General features: G+C 45.1%; 6 protein-coding genes across 8 annotated transcripts in view; 4 read left to right on the forward strand and 2 right to left on the reverse strand.

The window, feature by feature from the left end:
- The first annotated feature begins 1584 nt into the window (after positions 1-1584).
- Positions 1585-4803, forward strand: LOC120950929 (uncharacterized). The gene is made up of 5 exons (XM_049606923.1): positions 1585-2636; positions 2712-2828; positions 2902-3094; positions 4275-4372; positions 4492-4803. The coding sequence occupies exons 1-5, from the start codon at positions 2538-2540 to the stop codon at positions 4801-4803; spliced, it is 819 nt and encodes a 272-aa protein (XP_049462880.1). The 5' UTR covers positions 1585-2537.
- A 546-nt stretch (positions 4804-5349) lies between these two features.
- LOC125908422 (uncharacterized) lies at positions 5350-5889 on the forward strand. The gene is made up of 2 exons (XM_049611172.1): positions 5350-5445; positions 5511-5889. Exons 1-2 carry the CDS (start codon positions 5350-5352, stop codon positions 5826-5828), a joined length of 414 nt encoding a protein of 137 aa, XP_049467129.1. The 3' UTR covers positions 5829-5889.
- A 651-nt stretch (positions 5890-6540) lies between these two features.
- On the forward strand, positions 6541-7337 carry LOC120951336 (uncharacterized). Its single transcript, XM_040369997.2, has 4 exons — positions 6541-6608; positions 6691-6801; positions 6879-7152; positions 7242-7337. Exons 2-4 carry the CDS (start codon positions 6700-6702, stop codon positions 7298-7300), a joined length of 435 nt encoding a protein of 144 aa, XP_040225931.2. The 5' UTR covers positions 6541-6608; positions 6691-6699; the 3' UTR covers positions 7301-7337.
- Positions 7338-8039: 702 nt separating this feature from the next.
- On the forward strand, positions 8040-9747 carry LOC125908423 (uncharacterized). The gene is made up of 6 exons (XM_049611173.1): positions 8040-8126; positions 8201-8477; positions 9063-9109; positions 9171-9287; positions 9350-9595; positions 9664-9747. The coding sequence occupies exons 1-6, from the start codon at positions 8040-8042 to the stop codon at positions 9745-9747; spliced, it is 858 nt and encodes a 285-aa protein (XP_049467130.1).
- Positions 9748-9883: 136 nt separating this feature from the next.
- On the reverse strand, positions 9884-19015 carry LOC120951332 (probable cytochrome P450 301a1, mitochondrial). Of its 2 annotated transcripts, none has more exons than XM_040369993.2 (8): positions 18903-19015; positions 14122-14583; positions 11866-12016; positions 11677-11789; positions 10928-11323; positions 10695-10860; positions 10312-10560; positions 9884-10236 (listed from the first exon to the last, which is right to left on the reverse strand). In XM_040369993.2, the coding sequence occupies exons 2-8, from the start codon at positions 14442-14444 to the stop codon at positions 9910-9912; spliced, it is 1725 nt and encodes a 574-aa protein (XP_040225927.2). In that variant the 5' UTR covers positions 14445-14583; positions 18903-19015; the 3' UTR covers positions 9884-9909. The 2 variants fall into 2 exon arrangements, with proteins under 2 accessions (XP_040225927.2, XP_049462868.1); XM_049606911.1 differs by having other exon boundaries at positions 14122-14599; positions 18903-19004.
- Positions 19016-21649: 2634 nt separating this feature from the next.
- LOC120948774 (neogenin) overlaps positions 21650-25039 on the reverse strand; it is a 125471-nt gene continuing 122081 nt past the window's right edge. For both annotated transcript variants that reach the window (XM_040365478.2, XM_040365479.2), the window contains exons 7-10: positions 23706-24995; positions 22948-23149; positions 22752-22885; positions 21650-22675 (exon numbers count right to left, since the gene is read on the reverse strand). In XM_040365478.2, the coding sequence (XP_040221412.2) occupies positions 22437-22675; positions 22752-22885; positions 22948-23149; positions 23706-24995 (1865 nt within the window). In that variant the 3' untranslated portion in view covers positions 21650-22436. The remainder of the gene's footprint in view (positions 22676-22751; positions 22886-22947; positions 23150-23705; positions 24996-25039) is intronic.

Raw genomic sequence — 25039 nt, forward strand, 5'->3', positions numbered from 1 at the left:
TTGTCGCAAAAACTTTTGCGACTTTTGCGATTGTCGCAAAAACTTTTGCGACTTTTGCGATTGTCGCAAAAACTTTTGCGATTGTCGCAAAAACTTCTGCGACATTTGCGATTGTCGCAAAAACCTCTGCGACATTTGCGATTGTCGCAAAAACCTCTGCGACTTTTGCGATTGTCGCAAAAACTTTTGCGACTTTTGCGATTGTCGCAAAAACTTTTGCGACTTTTGCGATTGTCGCAAAAACTTTTGCGATTGTCGCAAAAACTTTAGCGATTGTCGCAAAAACTTTGGCAACTTTTGCGATTGTCGCAAAAACTTTTGCGACTTTTGCGATTGTCGCAAAAACTTTTGCGACTTTTGCGATTGTCGCAAAAACTTCTGCGACTTTTGCGATTGTCGCAAAAACTTTTGCGACTTTTGTGATTGTCGCAAAAACTTTTGCGACTTTTGCGATTGTCGCAAAAACTTTTGCGACTTTTGCGATTGTCGCAAAAACTTCTGCGACTTTTGCGATTGTCGGAAAAACCTTTGCGACTTTTGCGATTGTCGCAAAAACTTTTGCGACTTTTGCGATTGTCGCAAAACCTTCTGCGACTTTTGCGATTGTCGCAAAAACTTTTGCGACTTTTGCGATTGTCGCAAAAACTTTTGCGATTGTCGCAAAAACTTTTGCGACTTTTGCGATTGTCGCAAAAACTTTTGCGACTTTTGCGATTGTCGCAAAAACTTTTGCGACTTTTGCGATTGTCGCAAAAACTTTTGCGATTGTCGCAAAAACTTTTGCGATTGTCGCAAAAACTTTTGCGACTTTTGCGATTGTCGCAAAAACTTTTGCGACTTTTGCGATTGTCGCAAAAACTTTTGCGATTGTCGCAAAAACTTTTGCGACTTTTGCGATTGTCGCAAAAACTTCTGCGACTTTTGCGATTGTCGCAAAAACTTTTGCGACTTTTGCGATTGTCGCAAAAACTTTTGCGACTTTTGCGATTGTCGCAAAAACTTTTGCGACTTTTGCGATTGTCGCAAAAACTTTTGCGACTTTTGCGATTGTCGCAAAAACTTTTGCGATTGTAGCAAAAACTTTTGCGACTTTTGCGATCGTCGCAAAAACTTTTGCGACTTTTGCGATTGTCGCAAAAACTTTTGCGACTTTTGCGATTGTCGCAAAAACTTTTGCGATTGTCGCAAAAACTTTTGCGATTGTCGCAAAAACTTTTGCGACTTTTGCGATTGTCGCAAAAACCTTTGCGACTTTTGCGATTGTCGCAAAAACTTCTGCGACTTTTGCGATTGTCGCAAAAACTTTTGCGACTTTTGCGATTGTCGCAAAAACTTTTGCGACTTTTGCGATTGTCGCAAAAACTTCTGCGACTTTTGCGATTGTCGCAAAAACTTCTGCGACTTTTGCGATTGTCGCAAAAACTTCTGCGATTGTCGCAAAAACTTCTGCGATTGTCGCAAAAACTTCTGCGGTTGTCGCAAAAACTTCTGCGATTGTCGCAAAAACTTCTGCGACTTTTGGGATTGTCGCAAAAAGTTTCGCTATCTTGGGACGGTCGTTAGTTTGGACAACGACATCAGCAGCAAAATCCGGACACGCATTGTCCAGGGGAATCGTGCATACTATGGGCTTCACCGACAGCTGAGATCCAGAAGACTTTGAGACCGCACGAAATGTGAGATATATCGCACATTGATTCGCCCGGTGGTCCTATATGGACACGACTCCTGGACTATCCGAGCGGAGGATGCAAGCGCTCTGGGCGTGTTTGGGCGACGCATGGAGGAGAAGGATGAACCATGAGCTTGCTGAGCTGTACGGCGAACCTAGCATCCTGGTGGTGGCAAAGGCTGGCAGGATACGATGGCTGGGGAATGTCATGAGGATGCCGGACTCATGCCCCACCAAGAAGGTGTTCGACAGCAATCCCCAGTTCGGCATAAGGCACAGGGGAGCACAGCGAACTCGATGACTGGATCAGATGAAGCGAGACCTGTCGGAGATCGCGTGTCTAAATGGATGGGAGGCTGCAGCCAGGGACCGAGCATCCTGGAGAATTGTTGTTGACCGGGCCATGTCACATCGACGTGCTCTATTGTGAGTAGGCCAACAAGAGAAAGAGAGAGAGAGAATAAAAGAAAGAGAGAAACTATAGAATATGGTATGAATTCAATGCCCCCAAATAATATGCCTGTTTGTGTGCTTATATCCATTGAATGTCGTAGTAAGTAGTACTAGTAGTAAGCGGTGATTGCCACCAACTCTTTAAATGTATGCACTCATAACTGTAGCACTGAATGAGAAGCTGTTAACGCACCACGCGAGTTACAAACTGATACAAAAGCACGTGTCACTTCGTTGATTGATTGATTACGGGGATGAGTTACTAGCACGTTGCCGCGAGCACGCTTATCGAGATCACATCCGGCGATCGTTCCGCTTCGACAAAAAAACCGTCACACTATAAATGAGATTAATTTCCTCCACCGTGAAAACACATCCCATACAACAGTGACCGACTACGAGCCTTCGCGAAATGTGCCACCGAGTGTTGTCTCTGTGCGGTTTCCTGCTGCTAGGCTTACAGTGTGGTTGGCAGACGCTAGCCGAGGACTGTATGGACATAAAGATTTTCGTGAGTGAAACACTGCAGCTCTTCCGTCTCGATGGCGCATCTCCAAAGTTTACTGCGTTTTCCTCTTTCTTGCAGACCACAAAGGTTGCTTCCTGCTGTCAGCTGGAAGAATTCCTAACTCTAAAGACGTACGGCAATTGTTTGAACACTATGGCCGAAAAGTATCCCAATTCAACTCTGGATTATTTGGTTGTAAGAACTACACTGATCATGGACTTCGAGCCCCTGGGTTTCAAACCGTTTCTTTCTTTCATTGTTTTTAAAGTGTGGACTCGATTGTACGTATCGGGAGATGGGTATACTGACGGGTGTGGATGACATTAACGTGGAACAGATCAGCACTAACCAAGCGGTGTACGGTGAGGCGTACCAGGAGGCGATTGGCAAAGCCGTCGATGCCTGTCTGGCACAGAGGGATGAGTTTCGCGAGCAAGAGAAATTTACCAAGTCGGAGTGTGGTATGTTTGCGCTCAAGTTTCAAGGGTGCATTATGGTGGAATCGATGAGAAACTGTCCAGCCGAACGATGGGACTCGAGTGTGTTGTGCGAAAAGGTGCGGAGTGGAGTAGCCGTGTGTCCACCGTGAAAGGGCAGGATTGCAAGTTTCAACGAACTGGTGCAGTGGAAAGAATAAAAATAAAGTTAAGAAACTGCATGCAATACAGGGTTTCCCACGATTTATTGGTTGGTTCCCATCAATTTTTGGTGGGTTCCCATGTTTGTTTGGTGCGTTCCCACGATTTTTTGGTCGTTTCCCAGAATTTTTTGGTGCAATTGTATTGATATCCAATCGGAAAATACCAATAAATTATGGGAACAAACCAAAAATCTATGGGATACGACCAAAAAATCGTGGGAACGCACCAAAAAATCATGGGAACTGACCAATAAATCGTGGGAAACCCTGTAAAACAAAACGATTTAATTCACTTTGACGTTTGTGCAAGAAAAATGTGTCTTGATCATTAATATTCGTTACACTTAACTGGTGGCGCCCTCTGGTAGCATAAGGATGTACTGTCACAAATGCTATTTAAACTGTTCACTATCCCGTTCTGAGTATTTAAATGAGATTGAATGCTTACATAGCTTGCAGTTACAATTTTGTTCTTCAGTTCTTTCTAGATTCAATGGTTTTAATTGAAATCTAAGCCTGCGTTAAAAACTTAAGCGGATTCACTATTCTTGACTATTTAGTACACCAATAGCAAGATCGTTAAGATCAGCTTGCGCGCTCGATATGCTTCCAAGAATGCTTATTATCATTAGTCATTAGCTTATTGCTCCTCTTGCCTTGGTGATCACCGTTAAAAATCTTTGCATAGGATAGCGAATCGGTTCATTCCATAGCATACTAATAATCCATATCAGGAATAGAACAGTATATTAAACGCACGATCGGCATTAATAGAACAGTATACTGCTCCATTATGAGCACACTTAACCACCTTGTTTTGCTTCTTTTAGTAGTGGACTCAATGCGCTTTTACACGGTAAAATAGGTACTCCTGTTTCAATAAAACACTAAAAAAATAACTACTTCCTATCTCTGCCATGTTCCACCCAGACCACTCCAAGCTGTATTTCAAAACAACAGGTAAGTGATGAGCATAGTTTTAGATGTCCACTTTTTTTTAGTAAACATCCGAAACAATTTCCACCTTCCAAAAAGCAATCGGAACTGCCGTACTGCTGCCAGACGGAACCACTCATCCCGGAACACGTGTCGACGAAATGTAAGGAACGGGAAGCAGCCAACCACAATCCCGGCACAGAGCTGTTCGAAGTGGTAATACTCGTATCACGTTTTTATAATATTCTGTAAATGATTTGCCTTTCATTCCTCTAATGCCAGTGCTACCAGCAGTGCATTTACGAGGAGCTGGAAGCTGTGGATGGGTTGGAGATACGGGTGGAAAAGCTGTACGCACTGGCGGAAGGATTTCCCGCCGATTATCGGCACGCCGTCCATCTGGCGATCGATGAGTGTGTCAAAAGACTTCGCAAGACAAGGCATATGTTCGAACAGATGAACGCACAGTGCTCGCTGTTTGGCTTTGCAGTGGATCGTTGTGTGCGTTTGCTGATCTACGAAAACTGTCCCACCGCACGGTGGAGTGCTGCCGTTGCCTGCACTAAGAGCCGACAGGGTGTACCGTTTTGTTGAAAAGGTATGATCGAAAAAAAGGAAATAAAAAAAGGAGAAAAAAGTACATTTCTGGAGATGTTTTCACACAATTTGAACATAACAACAGTAAACAGTAAAAGTGGTGGTGACATTTTCGGTTTGATATTCATTAAATCCGAGATCTGATTAAATAAAAGATGAATGATCTATTATCTACATTTTTTCGTTATGCTACTCTTTTGTAACGAATTCCACTTCCTCTTCATGTACAACATATATTACAGAGCGCTCTGGTTATTTTTAGTGTAACGTCAACCTCAAAGCACTGCAGTTAAAATGTCTTTTCGTTCCATTTCTGCGTTGGTTATTCTTCTTCATCTATTTGTTATTTGCACGGTAATATACTTCCCCTGCTGGCTTTATAAAATCCACAATTAATAACGAGTGTTTGCTTTTCAAGCCTATGCCGGAATGCATTTCCCAGACACAGGTAGGTTAAGGTTCGATCGGTAAAGCACACTTAAGGCATCTAATCACTGGGTTTGATTAACTTTCAAGAAATTCGAAGCTCCTCACTGCTGCCAAATGGAGGAGCTTATTCCACGTCCCATACGCACAAAATGCCAAGAAAAGGCGGCGATTGATCACAATCCTGGATTCCAAGCGTACTTTGTGGTAAATGTAAGAGTGCATTTTTGCCCGTGTAGTTTAAACAGTGTATTTTTGTTGCTCTCGGTTCTCTTTAGTGTCTAGCACAGTGTCAGCTAGAGGAGCTCGAAGTTATCGATGGGGAAGAGCTGCATCTAGAAAAGCTTTACCCACTGACGGCAAAGTTCCCTGCCGATTACCGGCACGCGGTTCGCCAAGCGATCGATGAGTGTGATGCTTGGCTGCAGGGCAAAAAGAAGGAAAGACGGCGGCCCGATGGTAAGGCGCATTGCCCATTGATTGGGATGGAGGTGGAAAATTGCTTGCACCGCACGACGTTTAGCAATTGTCCCAACTCCCGGTGGAAGGCAAGCATTACCTGCAACAAGGTGCGCCAGGGGTTGCCGTTTTGTTAAGGCCGTTTGTTTGAAGAGTTGAATGAAAACTGTACGAGACAAAATGCAAGGAAAACGGATAATTGTAACAATAAACCAATTAAATGTATTGTGTGAAAGGTTAATACATTGATCTGCCATTGAAATCATTAAGCATTTTACTGATCAGTTTCGAGCAGGCTGCCCGCTTTATGTAGCATTGAAGTCTTTTATACTAATTCATTCAGGAAGGTGTTTAATGGCATTTTTGCTTAACCTATTGCCATTGTTCATTGCTTTTGATGTTTTTAATCATCTAAAATTTGCTCATTTCAACTCACTATACGTGTTAAATGTTAGTTTTTTCATTGCATACTCAATTTGTCACACTCAAACCCGTCGATAAGATCAATCGCATCGATCAAACGGCACCCACCGGCGGAAGATCTTTTTAGTCACGCCGCTTATCCTCAAAGAATCAGCTCGAGCGGGGTAAAAATGAAATTAATGTACCCATGACACACAAGGGCGTTCGTGTCGCCGCGTGCCAATATGTGTATAAAAATGGCACAACAAAGTCAATCAGACAGTAAAGTGAACCGGCTTGTGTCCAGTAGAACACTTCGTAAACGCATCAATCCCACTGTATAAGCGGTAAAGGATGGATTTGAAGAAAAGTGCAGCAGTTGTTTTCGTCTCGTTCGGGTGGATGATGGTAAGGAAAGGTATTGTTGCATTTAAATGGAGCTTTTATTGATTTTTTTTTACCTTTAGTTTCTAGCGACTGCAGCTGATCCAGACTGTGAGAACTTAAAAAATAGAGTAAGATTAAAATGTAGTTAGAAAATTTGTTGTTTTGTGAAATTTCTCATTAAAAATAATTTTACGATCATGTCACGCTCAGCGCGAAGAAATGGAGCAATGCTGCCAGGTGAAAATGATCATCCCACTGGACGGGGCGGACGATTGCTCATCCACCGTTGACGAGACCTCCGAACCGCACGACAAAATGATGGTAAAGTAACAACCGAAAGGATCAGTCATTTCCCTGCTTAAACTACCCATCTTCCACTTCCCTTTCCTCTTCTCTAGTGTCCGCTAGAATGTAAGCTCAAATCGCTCGGCCTACTGAACGGGGAAGACTTAGTGGAGGCCAAAGTACAGGAATACATCGATCGTTTGGAGGGTGATTGGAAGGGCACGGCCAAAACCATCGCCACCGAATGTATCACCACCATCACGGAGATGAAAAAAAAGATGCAGGAACGAGACCACGATATGAAATGTTCCCCTGTTGGGGCTATCTTTATGATGTGCCTGATGAAGCAAACGCAAGCCAAATGCCCGGAAGATAAATGGCAAAACAGTGAGTTTAGTGGGAAAGGGGAGTGGAGTTTAAAGTGGAGTTGAAATTAAATGGATCGTTTGCTTATTTGTTTTCCTCCCCCGTCACAGCAAGCTTCTGCAACAAGATGCGAAGTGGTGAATGCTTCCCAAAGCGCGGCAGACAGTAGGGGCGGTGTCGGAGCATGGCTTAATCGGTGTAAAAAAATACCTGATATATAGAAAAATAAAAGCAAATGTTATAAAATGTAATTCTAAATATCTCTTCTTTGTAGATATTGTTTTGTATCTTTTTTTAAGTATCAACACGTGCCTCCACTCTTGTCGGTGTGACACGATCAAGCACGGTTGATCATTAAACTCTACACGCGGTAATTATAGATTTTGCAGTTTGGTTGTACCCTTTAATTAAGCTTCTTTAGATCATGTAAACAAATCTCCACTTTTCACACCACTTCCTGTATCAGGAAAGGGTTGAAAAAATAACACTTCATTTAGCGTTTCAGACGATTCAGTACGAAACAATGCTTCCAACCGGCCTTGAACGGACCGTTCTTTGGGTAACGGTTATTGTGCTTGTTAAGGTAATGGTCGTGCGTGTAAAGCAACGAAGCAATGGGAAGCAAAAGAAAGGACTTTTTTTTATTTAAAACATTTAATTCTATCCTCCACAGGTGTTTGCTATCGTGGACTTTCACATCGACGATGATCCTGTAAGTGAGTTGAGAGTGATTTGGGTGACCGGGTGACTTGAAGTGGAGTGAAGCGAGCAACCCTGCAAAAGATCGTAGTAGCTCTTCAATATACTCAATTATTAGTAACTCTAACTCTCTCTCGCTCTCTCTCTCTCTCTCTCTATCTCTCTCTCTTTTCTTCTCTTGCAAGAAATCAGACGCACAAGTATGCTGCATGGTAGAGCACACATTTCCCCAGGAACCGTACCGGGTGTGCCACGAACAGCACGCCACCCCGCAGATGGACAATGGAACCGTTATGGTATGCCGATCGCTCTCCATTTCCCCATAAAACCCCCTTTCGCTAATGTATCCTCACTTCACGCTTTCCCTCAGTGCATTCACCAGTGCTACTACAAAGCGATCGGTATGTTTGCCGCCGATGGCAAAGTGAACACCGACGCGTACATCAAGTACCGGGACGAGCTGGATCCAACGCTTCGGGATGCGTTTTCCTACTCCATGGTGGTGTGTGCGAAGATCATCGCAAAGCGTATGAACAACAATATCGCAGAAGTCAACAGAATGCGTTGCAGCCCGCTGCCCTACCTGTTTAACCGTTGCCTGATGGAGGTTGGCATCGGGAACTGTCCGCCGGAGCGGTGGATGAATTGTAAGCACGGGTAAACGCGGGGGGTTCCAATTCGAAAAGGGGCAATTTAAAGCATCTTTTTTTGTTGCTGTATTTTTTAGCTTCCCTGTGCGATAAACTTTTGGAGGTAATTGTAAAAAAGTATGGACCAGGCATAATACACAAACCGGTGGAGTGAAAATGGTAACAAAAAGGGCAAACAGGTCGTACACAGACGCATAAAAAACAGGGTCAAACCCAAACGCGGAAAGGGGTAACAGACAGTTTGAAGTATGTTTGGGGAAGAAGTAAAAAACATTCAATCACCTGTATTGTGTAAAGCTTAAAAGTGGAACTGGAGCAATAAACATGTCTGCGTAGTTCTGTTATTTTGATTATTTTTGTGATTTATGAACTGCCAAAAAAAGGGACACAGAAAATCGTTCCAATCTTCCCAAAACAGCCTCACACATTCCACATTCGTCGTCTGACCCGCGTGTCGCACAGACCACACTGCTACTGCTCCGCATCGAGCAATGGTGCCACATCAGCGGACAGACTCACGGTGGAGGCTCATTTTGCTACTTCTGTTGTCGTTTAACTGTTGTGAGGCTCTTCCATTTCAAGTCGAGGGACAGCCCGTCGTTCACTGCAATCAGCCACCGTTGGAAGTGGTAAGTGGAAAGACTACTCTGTTCTGTCTACTAAGCAACTAATAATTCAAACCGTCACCAGCATCCCAAAGATTGTTGCCAGCTCCCTTCACTGATCGATGAGGAGCTGCTGCGCAACTGCAAGACACTGTACGGTGGGGAACCGCTGCAGCGGAAGCTAATCTACGAGCGTGGCAAGGTGAGCTTACTCTCGTTCGTTTAGTAGCTGTATTGTAACTTCTTTGGAGTTTAACTCGGCAGTGCTTTGTAGAGTGCGCTCTTAATGCAACGGGTACGCTAGTGGGCGGTGTGCTCGATCAGGCCAAAATACTGCACGTGATCGTGACGGCCACGCAGAACGATCCGGCCGTCATGCAGCTGTTCCAGAGCAGTACGTTGCAGTGCTTTCAAACCGTGGGTGCTGGTGGTGGTGGTGCAAGCAGCCCTGCAGGCTGCAGTAGCTTGGGCGTTGATTTTGTCGGTTGCGTTAACATCAAAAACTTTGTGGTAAGCACAGTCGTTGTGTCTGTTTGTTGCTTCTTCGCGGTTACATTGCATGCTGTTTTCCTTTGCAGAACTGTCCACCGCACATTTGGAGCAACAGTGCGCAGTGTAACGCCTTGAGGCAGTACATTCTGGAGTGTCCCCAGCCGTTCTAGCCGTTCTTTCGTGCATGCTACTCGCCCATTCCTTTCGAGACGTTCGATCGCTCCTATTCAAACAGTTTATTTAGTGTTTACTTTTTCTCGTGTATGTATATTAAACAAAATCCCTAAATTAACGAACAAAAAAACCCCTTTTCTCCTTCGCCCTAACTCCGCCTACTCTTCCCGCGGCGTCATCTTAAACTTGAGCGCACCTTCTGGTGCGTACATGAACGTCACCTCGTACTTGAGCGGTTTGTGGTGGTACTCGAGCTTGAACGAGCGCAGCAGCTTCGCCAGCAGTATCTGCATCTCCAGATCGGCAAACCGTCGGCCGAGGCACATGCGCGCCCCGTACCCGTACGGCAGGGAGGCGAACGGGTGCAGCTGATCACCGGAACCGCCCTGTGCCGGCTTCAGCCACCGTTCCGGCTTGAACCGTTGCGCATCGGACACGTACTCTTCCATCGTGCCGAGGACTAGATTCGGAAACACGCACTGGACCTGCAAGAGAAAAAACACGAAATATAAGACAAAAATCATTCCAAAGAATTCACTGTTCGTTGTGTTCTAGCTTACCCCTTTCGGAATTCGGTAGCCACAGATGACGGTGTCCTCCTGCAGGGTGCGCCCGTTGCCGATGACGGTGCTGTACACCCGCAGCACCTCCTTGATAAATGCCTTCAGGTAGTGGGCCTGATCGAGCAGCTGGATCGTGAGCGGTGTCTTCGGGTCGGGCATGAGCCGCTTCAGCTCTTCGTACAGCTTCTGCTGCTCGGCTGGCCGGGTGGCAAGTTGGTACAGAATCGAACAGACTGCCATCGAAATCTACAAAATTGGAAAGCAAAATAGAAAAATATCACTTTTGTTTTGAAAGCTGTCAAAATGAAGTTTGCGCAATTTACGCTAGAGGGCGCTGCTGTGTACGGTTAACACTTAGCCAGTGAGCGCGTCACGCTTACCGTATCGATTCCGACCAGTATCAAATCAAGCGCCATCACAACGGCCAGCTTCTCGTCGTTTTCGCTCTTGATGACACGCTCCAGCAGCGAAGGTTCGCCGTCCAGTGCACGGCCTTCGTTCAGCTTCATCCGCTGCGTTGCATTCTTGATGTACTTCATGCAAACTCTGGAACCAACACACTCTCATTAGCTTTCTCTCTTTAACTCTCTCATCACACTCCCAAGATACTCACTTGACGAAGTAGTCCATGTTGCTGACGTACTTGTACCAGACCGGCGTCGGGAAGTAGCGCCAGTACGGTGCCTTCAGCTCGAGCGTGGCCACATTGCGCAGCGCATACTTGGCCGCATTGATGATTTGCTGCGGTTCCGATTTCGGGTCCAGATTCGGCTCCAAACACCCGAGCCGGGTGTCGAGCGCCACCAGCCCAATGCACTCCAGGGACCATTTGTGGATCTCGTTGTCGAAATCGTCGGGCAGCTCTTTGCGATCGTCCAGCAGCTGCTGGCACCGGTCGATGAACTCTTCCGTCACCTGCTCGAGCGGGGACACGTACCGCCGGACGGTGGACAGCTGCAGGACCGGTTTTTGGACGCGGGAGCGAAACTCACGCCATGGTTCACCGTGACTAGACAACAACAAAAAAAGGGACAGCCGATGTCAGATTAGACAGCCGGGAGACGAAAATTGGTCAAGAGGGTGATGATAATGGCAATTAGAGTTTAAGCCACTTTTAGGATAGTATTTCAGAGGAAAATCATTTCCCACGGCTGGGTTGGTGTGCATTAATCCAAGCGAAACGTTACCCCTGGAGGCCTAATTAAGGCAAAGACTAAGTCACTCATCCGGTCATAAAGCATCTAGATTTCACTACGATTAATTGTGTGCTTTAATTATACACACAGACAACACTCAACCACTATTGCATCATTTCCTTTTGCTATTCTACAACTACAAAAACACAACACCTCAAGTACTTACACTCCAACGACACCGGGAAGATCGCCGAAGAAGTCTTTCCTCAGCTCACTCTTGTACTTCACGAGGCTGGGCATCGAGGGTCGGAACGGTGTTGGGCCCTCATTACGGTACACCTGTGTAGAGAGGCAAAGATGTCACACCCATTAACAAACTACCCTCCTTCACTTCCATTCCTTTGCCGGCCCTTACCTTCTCGATTTCGTCACAGTCGTACACGAACAGCAGATCCGGGCGGCCGATCAATCCACCGAGCCGTACGATGCGGCCGTAGTCGCGGTGCAGCAGGAACGATATCATCGCCACATCCGATATCTTGTACTGGCCGATGATGGGGAAAACACTGCAGAAATTGAAGAAGAAGAAGAAAAGTGTGGTGAAAACAATGTGTAAATCTCCTATCCAAAAAACGAGCCCTTTTCGTAGCGATGTTTGTTCGCCCCGCTGCGTGCTGTAAAAGGCGTGCAGGGTGTGGTTGGAATTGGCAAGGCGCTTTGTACACGGTGTAGAGTAATAGCAACGGCACACCATTGGCTTCTGATTCAATGTTTCGATGAGGTCGGGTAGGTGGTGTTGTGGCTAAGCTAATGAGCCGTTAAAACATGTGGGAGGGTTTGGAAAGAGTAAGATACGCCGCGGTCAGAACTGGCATTGTTTGCAAAACATCAAACTTTTTTGTTTTCGGTTTTGACAGCGTGAAACAAGTGGAAACATTGTCGGCATTTGGTAAGCTGAATCGGCCGGCAAGCTGTGTGATGTAAGCGGTTTTGATGGAAAGCAAAAAGAATTTACTTTTGTTAAGCGTTGTGTCAGAGGATCGACATCAATTGAGTTGCAATTGATGATTGATGTTGCTGAATTTTAACTTTCAGCGTGTAAAGCAACAAGGAGCAAGTATCAACAGAGAAGATGACTAGAAAACACAATGAGCTTTAAAAAAAATCTTCCAAACAATAGTTTCTTTTTTGTTCTTGTACCTTAATTGCATGGTAATTTGTTGATTAAGGTGCGATTTTTTCAAGGTTGTGTTTATCGGCAAACTCAATCTAATTAACTTATAATGGCTGCGAAGCGACGCGTGCCGTGTGTTTAAGCTAGATCGAGACAAAAAAAAACCATGGACAAAACTGTATTAAGCCTCCTGAGTGTTGTTGTTTTGACAGAGATTGGTTGTTGTTTTACAGTTAATTACATTTCATTCCATTTTTGGGAAGCTATATTTGACCTCGTATGGTCAGAAAATGCTTTGAATGAAACATTGATGTAATAAGGAAAAGTTTGTTTTAATGTGTTTCAGGCTTTAAGCATTTGCAATGAAGATGCTAAGATCCTGCGATAAGCTAGTGACGTCAATAGAGTAACATCCACTGAACGATAATGTAAAGTTAGATAAAGTAAGTAGTAAAGTAATTCAATAATAAATCTACTCCAAACTAAAACCTCAAATTAGCACTCAACTGAACTATTATAGGGGTTTTCCCAGGTTCTAATAGTTTTGGGACATGTTATTGACTCTTTCTACCAGAAAATGAGCTTTATGTGTAAGGAATTAGATTCTCCATCCCTTTTTTGGGACAAATCCAATAAAAATTCCCAAACAGTCTGTTCTAAAAGTGTGCTATAGAGTTCAATTTCCATAATCAAATTTTTTGCCATACGAAAGAGTCAAGAAAGTGTCTCATAACTATTAGAACCTCTGAAAATCCCTATCATCTTGATGTCAATGCTATTAGATGAATGTTTACCTTAACATATTAGAACACTAATCCGAGAAGATTTGTATTGCAATTAATCACAACTCTTCACCCCTCCAAAACTGTCATCGAATTCAAATTAATATCGACAAAAAACACCATCGGGATCACAACCATGCTGATGATAATGCAAATTCATACGACTCAAACTAGGGTCAAACAACCCCCCGCTTCAAGGTGCTTGAAGAGTGCCAAAAGTTCCGTTCCTTCAACCGGTAAATTGCGTAACGCACTGCTAGCATCCAATTTATCATTAACGCTACAATCAATGGGGTAGGGGCCACAATATGACGAGTTCTATGATTAGACGCTATTAATCACAATGTTTGAGTGTTTGCCCGTTTGGCAGAAAGGAGACAGAGACTGAAGAAATGTTGTTGCTTTGCACGTGTTTCATCAAAACAGTAATTTTGAATATGCCATTGTAGTTTCAACATATTTTTGAGCTTTTTTATAAGTTTTCTGTTGATTGAGTTATCTTTTAAAATGCGTAACAAAATTGTGTTCTTCCCACAGCTCTTTTTTTGACGCATGAACATATACCACCCTAGAGCTGTTTCGCAGACGGAAAGTATTTTGACGTCAATTCCCAAGCCCACACCACAAAATACCAATGCTCCCATCTAAGCTAAACCTGTTTGTGCCATCGCCCGAATAGCACACATAGAGAGAGAAAGACACACACATTACTTACCGCCAGGTGTTGCCCAGTATTGGCAGCGGTTTCGGTCCAGGCACTTCCGAGTAGGGCCGCGCATCTTCCAGCCGGATCGTGTTGCGTGCACTGCTACTATTACTGCTGGCCGTCGTCTGTGCACCGTCCGTTCCGACGTTCAGTGCCTCGACCATGTGCGGACAGGAGGCGGTAGAGTGTGTGTATCGGATCGGGCGGTCTGTGCTGCTGCAACGGGTCTGCTGCTGCTGCTGCTGTCGCTGAAGCTGCACGGCCGTCCTTGGTTGAGCGATCGTACGCACCGCAGTCAGCTCACGTATCAACCGTTGCCGGGTGTGGTTCATTGTGGTTGCTTTTGTCACTAAAAGTCACTAAACGAACTCTGTTTCCTTTCACACTGTAATGTCTTTTGGGGTGGAAACGGATCCACACTCCACGCGTTTACGCTAGTTTGCCCCGTCGACACCTTCTCGATGTGAGGAGCTGAAAGCGAGATTGTCTAATCGTTAACAACAAAAAAAAAAGTGGAGTGGCGAAACTTGAATGAAACTGGTTTGACAGGCTCGGCATGATAGTGACCGGTGTGGACCACCTATCGATTGCCAAGTTCAGTTTAGGGCATTCTTCTTGTGGAGAGACAATGTTTCACAAAATGATTTTTTTATTCAAAAGGTGGTGGGGTTTGAAGGGCCACAATGTGAAGATGTTTGTGTGTGCTTGAGCCTGCTAACCTTGGACTATGCTCACAAGATTGTAATTAAAAATCGTTAAATCGTGTCCCATAAAATATAATGTTTTGCTCGAACGAAGAAGTATAGCCGATGCTTCAATGGCGACAATGATCAGTAATTGATAAGCATACAGTATCAATAGTTCACACACTTAAAGAATCCTCAATAGTGAGGTTTGTTTTGCTGATTCGAAGGAAGAAAGATCATGGCTTAACCTTGAAAGATTGCAGGATTTTAGACTTTAAGTACTAAAAACTGTGAAAGGCCCTCTGCCAATATTACAGAAACTCAGAAGATAGTTCAGACGAAGTATTCAAGTGATCTTATCAATCCACAACCAGATCCAGAAAAATCAGATTTGCAGACATATTACACCATTCTGAGTGTATTGGGACGACCTAGTGATCTATTGGATAGACGTTTCGACTCCAACAAGGCTGGATGGGTTAGAATATAGTACTATTACTACTACTAGTCTCAGATCTCAGTATAGATCCTGCATGGTCGTGTAGGTCGTCAAGCCAACAAGAGGAAGTTATCGTTAAGTTGGTTACTGTTCTAATTCCCATATATTCAACCCAGAATATTCTTCTCCAGATTTCTTGTATTCCAAGTGTTTTGAAGAATTGTACAAAGTATACAAGCTAACCTGCTTTGACAGTTTGAGATAAGATCATGATCGATTTCTGAGGTAATAGGTAGAGATATGTACACCATTAGACAATCCAACTGTCTTGGAAGATGTCGATCATGCTTGATCATATCAACCAATGTATTACAAGATCATTTGTTATGAGAAATGATCTTGAGAAATGATCCTAGAGATCTATAGCTTCAACATCTATCTCCAAAGTTAGTCTTCTTCTATTTGGCGTAACATCCTACGCGGACATGCCGACCTGTACAGGCTTTCGAGGCTTAATTCATTACCACGCAAGCCGGATAGCCAATCCTTGCTACGGGGGAACGGTCCATTGTAGGCTTGAACCCATGACGGGCATGTTATTGAGTCGTTCGAGTTGACGACTGTACCACGGGACCGCCCCGTAAGTATGTAAGTCCAAGTAAGTATGTTAACCATTTCAAACACTTAAAACATCCGCTATCATTGCCTTTTTTTTAAAGAATTATTAAGTAAAGTGTGTTTCTTTGAACAAAACTTTACGTATTAGAAAACACAAATCAATTTCTTTGCTTTCCCAGTTAGCCTCACCTATTTCTAAGCCACTGAAGAAAGAGAGAGAGTGAGACATCTTTCCACGGGTGTGTCTGTGTGTGTGTAAATGTGCGATAAAATTCGAAAACGCAACATAGTGCGATATCGCGCGCGCTCGGGCGCTGATATCCATAGCCAATCAAGAGCTTCGGCTTTGGAGCATCGCAATGAAGGTTTCCACACACACAATTCGTAGCTTTCACCGACGCAACAGCAACACACCGGCACGCCGCCCCACAAACACACACACGCGCGCGCGGGCTTGGTGATCGCATTTTTGCAAGGGCCTTCGGGGTGAACCACTATCACCACAAAGGGGCAAAAACACACAAAGTAGCTTCAATTTAATTATAAACGTTCGATTCAAGAAAGAGATACTAAACTAGGGCACGAATTTTGCCTCCATGCGTGTGTCTGTGTGTAAAACCATTGATGAGACGGGTTGGAAGATTTCTGGTGTAGCAAAAAGCGAAAAAAAAACGGATAAAGTTTCCTTTCGGTAAAGCATCAGCTTCTGTGTTGAGCAACGCAACGTGGCGCTTGATTTGCGCACGATCGTGCCATTCCCAAGACACGAGAGATCAACCACCACCGTTGCATCACGTTGCATGTTGAAAGAGGGTCGATTGAAAGAATTCTTTGGGCTCCAACAAGTGCTTAAGAAATCACGCTCTAGCAGGCTTATGGTGGGTCTCTCTTTCAGCAAGCTGCACACGGCGGCAACTGTGCTGCTGTGCAGCTCGAAGATTACACATTCGCCGTTTGCCTTTTCGATTAGCTCAAGGTTAACTAGCCAAGCTCGAACGAACGGACCCCGGACAGCATCAACCGGTTCCAAACAACTTCAGGCCCGTGCAGAGGACTACTTTTGAAGAGAGGCAGAGATGTCGTTGCCATCGCGCACGACCACAGTTAACACAGGTGGAGAAGTTGCAAATATGTTAAGACATACAGCACCGCATCCTGTAGCGTAAGGTGTCATTGTTTTCACCAATTGATGTGTGTACGCAACACTCAAAAAAAAGAAGGGCGAAACAATTGGATGGTACGGTAAAGGTTTTGTGCTGTACACACAACACACCATCATTACTGCGAGACGTGGTGAAGGCCATCAACACTCCATCGCCGGTGACAATCAAACCAGTGGTGAAGGGTTTTTATGCGTTTGTAAGTAATTCTACGGCTTATGTTAAGCCAATGGATTGATGAAGCCCTGTATGTGTGCGTGTAGGTAAAAAATGGCTTCTTCAAGCCACGCAATGGTTACAAAGTTGCATAAATGAAGCCATCTGATCGCTTGAGAGGCGTTTGAAATTGATATGGGAGGCAGTTTACTAATTAGATAGTTTGCATATTAGGTCAGATAGTATACAACATCGGGAGTTTATCAGCCTTTTCAGTAGTACTAGCAGTATAAAGCTCAATTCAGAGACATCAAGTTGTATTCATCTTTGAATAAATAACTATAACTATTAGCTAATTATTATTATAACTATTACAACAACCATTGCTTTGATTCCAACCCTCAATCGTATACCTCTTTTCTCTGTAATTGTCAATCAATTTGTAAAAAAAGAAAATCGATTCAAATCGTCTTCTGCAACCTTGAAAGTGTTCTCACTCGTTTCCCCTTTTCGTTGTTATTTAAACAGCTTTTTTTGCAAGTTAACAGTCATTGTACGACCTACGGTCATCAGCCCATCAGTAGCCTGCTGTAGAGGTGTGAATTGGTTCGGTCAACAGTTTGCAAATCTCCAAGCCCTCCAAGCTGTCTCTGGAGAGCATGCGAACTTGACACGGTGCAAGGAGAAGGCTCTACAAACCAAAACAGATCTGTCTCACACAAGTTCCCCCTACGCTGAGGAACGCTTCCGGAAAAGGAAACTTCAAACCACTCACACACACACACACACACACACACACACACACACACACACATATGCAAGCAAAAAATAGTGTGCAGTCGTCTGCCCCTACGGAAAGTGAATTCAAATTTCGGGTTTCACTTTTTCGAGCAAGTGATCGGTCGGCTGCCACGTCGTAGCGGGTTCATCCTCTTCGCATTTCAACAAAAAAGGGAGGTTGTGTTGGAGATTTCACCACGCCAAGCCATGACGTTGCGTTGGCCACGCGATACCCTCCCCATGGGTGTAGATTGTTTGATCGGTCAGCAGCATCCACCTGAGCGTGGCGACGGTTCAAGGCATTGGCATACGGCAAACAAACGCGATCCCATGCGATCCCTCTCCCCTCCTATGTGGTGCTAGATGGCGTGGAATGTGTGTCCGTTTAGGGTGTGTTCTCCGAACGGGGTCTCCCATTTCTTCGTCGCTCATTCTCACAAAGCGGTTTTGGTCATTTGCACGCACTATTCGTAGTCGTAGCTTTGCAGTAATTTCACACTGTACTGAATCACTCTGGAACTACGTGCACCTTCGTAACGCAATTGTGTACTTTGACACGAAAACCTTGACCTCGGCAGTTTCACGAACAACTGTAGGGAAACGAGTTTTCGCCCGTACCAACACACAACACGCACACAATGGCCCTTGTTCGCGTGACACAATCCACCTTAAATGCTCGATGCCACCATCAGCTTCCCCCAATCCACCATCATTTCGAGGTCAATGAAGATGAAGAAATTCGACTCGGTCCCCACCAGATTCGATACAAGATGCGTGGCGTCGTTCGCCTTTTGGTGGAATAAACCGGACACAACGAGGGAGCCACGCGAAACGACTCTGCCAGCACACGCACGCTTTTTGATCTGAATTTCTCTTCCATTCCCCGGTAAAGTGGGGTGAGCAAAAAAAAAAGACAAGCATACACACACATACTGGGAGAGACACACTTACAGCACTGTGGCAGCGAGAGAAACGATCGCGAAACTATTCCGACGGCGAGTGACTTCGACGATCGAACGCACGGGAAACACTGACGATGGGAGCGCGCGAACTGATCGTGTTGAGCCGTTACGATCATCATTCCCCCAAACGGAGCGCGGATGACGTAGCCACGTTTTGTTAGTGTGTGTGTTGTACGTTATGTGGCCCCATTGCGTTTGGGGCGGACGAGAGAATCGCGAGTATACCGTAAGGGCTGAGAGAGAGAGAGAGAGAGCCAACAAACGCGAAAAGAGAGTCTACTATTTGAAAGGTGTTAACCCTTGGGGTATAGTGTAAGATTATGTACACATTCCGCAGAGCTATTTTGAATGCAATAAAGAATTTATAAAACATGAAAGTCATTAAAAAAGTTGTAAGAAATGTTTGATTATTATATTAAAACATAAAAATTTGTTAAAATATAAAAAGTAAAAATGAAAAATATCAAAACAATGATAATGTTGTGCAAAAACGAATAGATAGAAATGACACAAGCATACACACAACTCTGTTTATATCATATTACGGGGACTTTTTTTTTCTTTATTTCCACTTTTCACTTGTCGAATCTGTTTAATGTTTATCTCATACTTTTTTTTCTTCCTTCTGTTCTCATTTCCATTTTTTCTTTTTCTTTTCAATTCTGTTTTTACGCTTTCCCATTACTTGTGTGTATAAATACAGTATTACTAGAAAAAAATGCTACCAGTTTTAGGCTTACTTACACATATACGCGTGTCGTCGTAGCACAAACAAATTGTTTTGTTTGGTGGTTGTTGTGCTCTTCCCCTTTTCCGTCTTTTTATCCTTGAGTTTTCGAGTTTTCCATTTGTTTGTTGTTTTGTTTCCTTTTGTGCTTTTGATATTTTGCGTTTTTTCACTGAGTTTTTGTTTGTGTGGTTTGTTTCGAGAAAAAAAAATCGAGGTTTTCGCATGATGGGAGATTAGGAATATTGTTTCTTACACCTAAAAAATGGTAAAACAATCTCAAAGTTAGTTTCTGTTCCTCAGCTAGATAATATAGCTTCTTTCTGTGCTCGCGCGATGCGATGTAGTATGTACTCTGTATCTTTGGGATAAAGACAAAACAAACTGTTGGTTTTTTGTGTTTGTTGTTAACTATTGGTTTTGTTTTACAATAAGTGGTAAGAAATTGTGTAAGAAATCATCCGTCTGCATTCAATTTTTCTACAACCTCCAAGCTTTTTTCCACCCCTCAATCGTGTGTGCCTAGTTGGAATGAAATGAGTGCTTTTCAGATGCATTGATGATGAAAATGAATTTGTTTATACCCTACAGAAACCTTAAGTCAGTATTCGCGCTAGTGTTGAAAGGTGATGGGGAGGAAATGACGAGTCCTCCTTGTCGACCGAATGAATATGGGGATGGCGATGAATCGACGCAAAGCATGTACCAGCAGACGGGGATCTGTATTCGACTGGGGAAATACTATTGCTTCACGATGAGTTGCAGCGTGCCCAATGGTCTAAACATCCTCAAAGAAAAGGATGATAATGGTTCGTGTAAATGCGCTGCATTGATGATAGGATATTCGATTCTGTGGCATGTGTATGTGTAGTAAATGTGTTGAAAATGGGGTGGCTCTGCTCTTGAGATGTACGCTTAACCCTGCCTGGGAGTACAATTTATTTCCTACTTACTCATCCACTCTGCGCTCTAGCTATTACTGGGTGTGTGATTGTGATGTACACAGGCGGGGTGATGTGATTACGGTGTGATTTTCCTTTTTCTTCTACCACCATTCGTTTGGTATTTGTTTTACAATTTCCTTTACGGTGTATACGAACAAACATGAAACAAAACCCCCTTCCTCTCGTCCACCTTTTTTGAGTGTAAAAAAAAGTTCAAAAATGTTACAGCACACCTACATATATAGTGAAGTGTTTTACATACGGGTGTACATAGAGAGAGAGAGTGAGACGATGGCTAATGAGAGGTGATTAAAGCACACTCTAATGTGTTCGTTCTGTGTGTTGCTGGTTTTTTGTTTTTCACACGAGAGACACTTACTATACATACAGATGAAACAATGTACAAAGAGAGATGACCATGATTTGGTGGTGGCGTTGATATTTGAAACAAAACTTGACGAAAACACAACGTAAGCACAGAATGCACACGGTGTGTAGTATCTAACCTAGCAGAAGAATGGCCGTTAGGAACCGTTTCCAAACTGATCGCTCTTTACTCTTAAAAACGCCTCTCGAGCGCTCCAACCTTATTATATGGCAGTACCGAGTGTACGATGTGAGTGGCATGTAAAATTGATCCCTGTCGTTCGTTTGTGTGTGTATATATAGGTTTGGGTTTGTTGATGCGTGATATAACCGTGTTATGAAGCTTTTACTGGCACTTCACCTACAGCAACAAGCATCTAGCTGAAACGCAAACTATTTTCGGTTGAGTTTCGTTTTCTCGTTTGAACTAATCGCACTTTGCAATAAAGAGAACAAAATCACTGGGCCTATCAGTTTTTGGTTTACGATACGATGTTTTAAAATGTAAACGAGCATGAGCATGTGTTTCAATAAACAGCAACATAATCCATTTGTGCGTGTTGTACTTTTAGATGGAATATTGTTTTCTCTCTCTCTCTCTCTGCGCTAGAGCGTATATTACATCTATAGACACATAATGAATGCAATTGAACTAATACAGACGAAAAAAACGAAAACATAAAAACACAAATCATCATCTTCGGTCTCTTCAGTTTCGGGGGTTCATATTTACAATCTGAAGTATGTCTGCCAGTCGCTAATCTAATAAGAGAGCCGTTTCCGAAATGGAAAGTGATTACACACGACAGCAGACAGAAACGGGCTTTCCATCGACCCTTCCCTTGGTCAGAATAATTCATACGTTAGTCCTAGCCTACCGACCGAGCAACTACTGGTTGCTATAAAAGTTTCGTCCGTTCCGTGGTCGCTTAAATGCGAAATATATTTTCCCTAATTCGCTCAACCGGCCGCAGGTGAGACGTTTCACCCCCATTCGGAGTGGTAGTTTTAGATGTGATTTTGTTTAGGTCGTTTCGCGATACAATTAGGAGAGCGGGTTAGTCGTCCTTAATGAGTAGGTTTAATAAATTAATGTGAGTTATACGAATGCAGTTATACACTTGGGGACCACTCGGTGACATTGTCACTCCAGCGTACCGCATTATCATCTCGATTATCAATTATCCTTTACCGGAGTTGTTGCGTTAAAGTAATTGTAATACTAATCATAATGCCTACCTTGCACGTGCCAGACGCAACACGCTCAGTCGATCGTGCATGCATGATCTCGCACCTTCCGTTTTCCGTACGATCCACGTTCATTCGCTCGTGTTCACACACTCTTTCACTCACTCACTCTAACGCACGCCACACATTCACACCAAAATTAAAAGTAATAATGACTAAACAGTTTTGATCACGCGTTTTGCACCGCCATTTTTCCCTGGCAGGACCAAGAAGCATACAAAACAGAAGGAGAAGCAATCTAGCACTCAAACTCGTTCGCCGTGATTGCGCTCAGATCCTTCATCAGGCCCTCGAGGTTGGCCATCTCCTGGTTGAGCTCCTCGGTCGAGGTGGACGGTGCCAGCCGCTGGATTTCGTCGTTCGAGTGTGCCACTACCGGGCCGCTCTGCAGCCGGTTGGTCAGCGAACCGGACGAGAGCGAGGGCTTCTTGTAGGGCGATGAGTTCTGCGGGCGTATCGTGACGGCAGGCGTTGGTGCTACAAAACAACACAGGAGAAGCATGGTTAGTTTCTGTGGTTTGTAATTTCTACTACGTTCAACGGCGATACTCACTACCATGCTTGCCCTGGCCGCTGATGATCGGTGTGGATGCGGGCGGTGCTGGTACGCTGAAGCTTTTCAGCGGGTGTCCCTGGCCCCGTTTCGGAGCATCCACCGCTATACCTTGGGCGTAGGTAACGTTCGGGCTGGAGAATGAAATTAGCTCATTAGTTCCAAAAACAGTTTGCAAAACATTCTAGAAACTCACCTATAACTACTGTCGTAAGTGTAGGGATTTTCGGGCGTTTGAGCGAGCGGATTTGCGGGCGGCAGCTGTGGCGGCTGCTGGAGAAGGTTTTGCTGTGACAGTGTCTGCTGCTCCATCGCTATATGGGGCCGGGCGGCCATGCTGTACTGTGTGCGCGGGTACTGCGGTCGCTCCATCGTCGAGCTGAGTGATGTCGTGTTTCCTGTGAAAAGACATAGAAAGAAACAAAAAAAGTCATTAAAAACTAGTGATGGGAAAATTGAAGCTTTGGTCGGAATGGATTTCCGACGAGCTCCAATTTTTTTGAATGAATTCCTGATAGTAGGTCCGGAATCAGTTTCCGGAATCGGCTCCGGAATCACAATTAACTCCGGATAGTAGGTCCGAAAACAGTTTCCGGGATCGATTCCGGAGTCAATTCCGATTCCAGACCTGATTCTGGAGCCAATTCCAAAAACTGATTCGGACCTACTATCTTGAGTTGATTCCGATTCCGGAGCGGTTCTGACTTCTGGAATCTATTCCGAAATCGGATTCGGATTCGGCTCCGGATTCGACTCCGGATTTGACTCCGGATTCGGCTCCGGAATCGGGATCGGAATCGGCTCCGGAATCGAAATCAATCGTAGAATCGAAATCAGCTCCGAGATTGATTCAGAACATAGTATCGGAACCGGGTATTATCGGAACCGATTCCGAGCTCCCAGCACTAGTACAAACCATTCATCCGCATGTAATAAACATTCCAACAAACTCACCATTATACCCAGGCACGTAGCTTCGCTTGTCCAGCGAGTTGGTGACGTGCGTGATCGGCGTTTCGCTATCGTAATCGTGCCCACCGCCGACGGACCGGGGCAGCGTCATCGTACCGCTGCTCGACGCACCGCCATCGACCGAGCCGGGCGTCGTCCCGTGGTTGCCGCCCTTGTCCATGTTCTTCAGCTCCATCTGATCGTGATGAATCCAGAGGTCGGGTGGTTTAATGATGCCCGCATTATTCTTCTGATAGCTTTTCTTCGCATGCTCGGGCGTACCCTCCGGACCCTTGCTGCGGCACTTCATTACCGAAATTCCGATGATCACCAGGCAGCCCAGTATCGCGAAGCCGGTGGTCACGTAGATCAGCTCCATCGAGAACGACCTGTCCAGCGTCAGGTTGCCGCTCGAGTCGAGCTCGGCGCCCGTCTTCAGCGACACCATGGCGGAGAACGGGCCCAACCCTTTGGAGTGGCGCGTCTGCACCTTGAAGTAGTACGTCGTGTGCGGTTCGAGGTGGAGAATTTCGGCCGACGTGTGCTCGCCGGTGGTGGATTCGATGTTCCAATCGCGATCCCGCTTGGTGTTGTCCGTGGTGTACAGGACCTGGTAGCCCGCGATCGGTCCACTGACGTGGCGCGGGGAAAGCCAGCTTAGCAGGGCCGTGAGAGGGTTGCGCGGATCGAACGTCACCTGCAGATCGCGCGGCGGCGAGACGGGCGATGCGGGCTGGGTTGAGTTCAGCACCGACATGGACCAGGCCGATTGGCGGTGCCCCTTCACCACCTTCACGGCAAACTCGTACTGTGTGTTGGGGCGCAGATCGCCGATCATGGAGCTCAGCACGCTCGTGTTGTGGTAGCGGTAGCGATTCGACCCGTTCGGGCTGTACCGCACCACGTAGTGCCGATTGTCCGACACGTGCTGGCTTTTGCTGAGCGTTGTGTCCGTCCAGTACACGACGATGGACGTGCCGGACATGGGGATGGCACGCAGCCCGACCGGCACTTCCAGCGGCGTTGGCGCTTCGATCGGAGCGTCTTCCCGGGTGCGCACCGTGTCGTACTTGGGCGCCCCGTCGCCCATTGCGTTGCGAGCGCGCAACGAAATCACGTACTCGCTGTTCGGTTCCAGGTTGGGTATTTCGAAGTAGCGCATACGCTCCTCAATCTCCGCGGTGTCCTCGTCCGGGATGCCTTTGCCCCAGCCCAGGATGTAGCTGCGCACCTTAATCTCTTGGTGGACCGGCGGGCCCCACGTGACCGTAATATTGTCCGCTCCAGGGCGAGCTGCGCAAAAAGGAGAAGAGAGAAACAATCAATCAAAATGTTGA

The sequence above is a fragment of the Anopheles coluzzii genome, chromosome 2 (genome assembly GCF_943734685.1).
Source record: "Anopheles coluzzii chromosome 2, AcolN3, whole genome shotgun sequence".
Lineage (NCBI taxonomy): Eukaryota > Metazoa > Arthropoda > Insecta > Diptera > Culicidae > Anopheles > Anopheles coluzzii.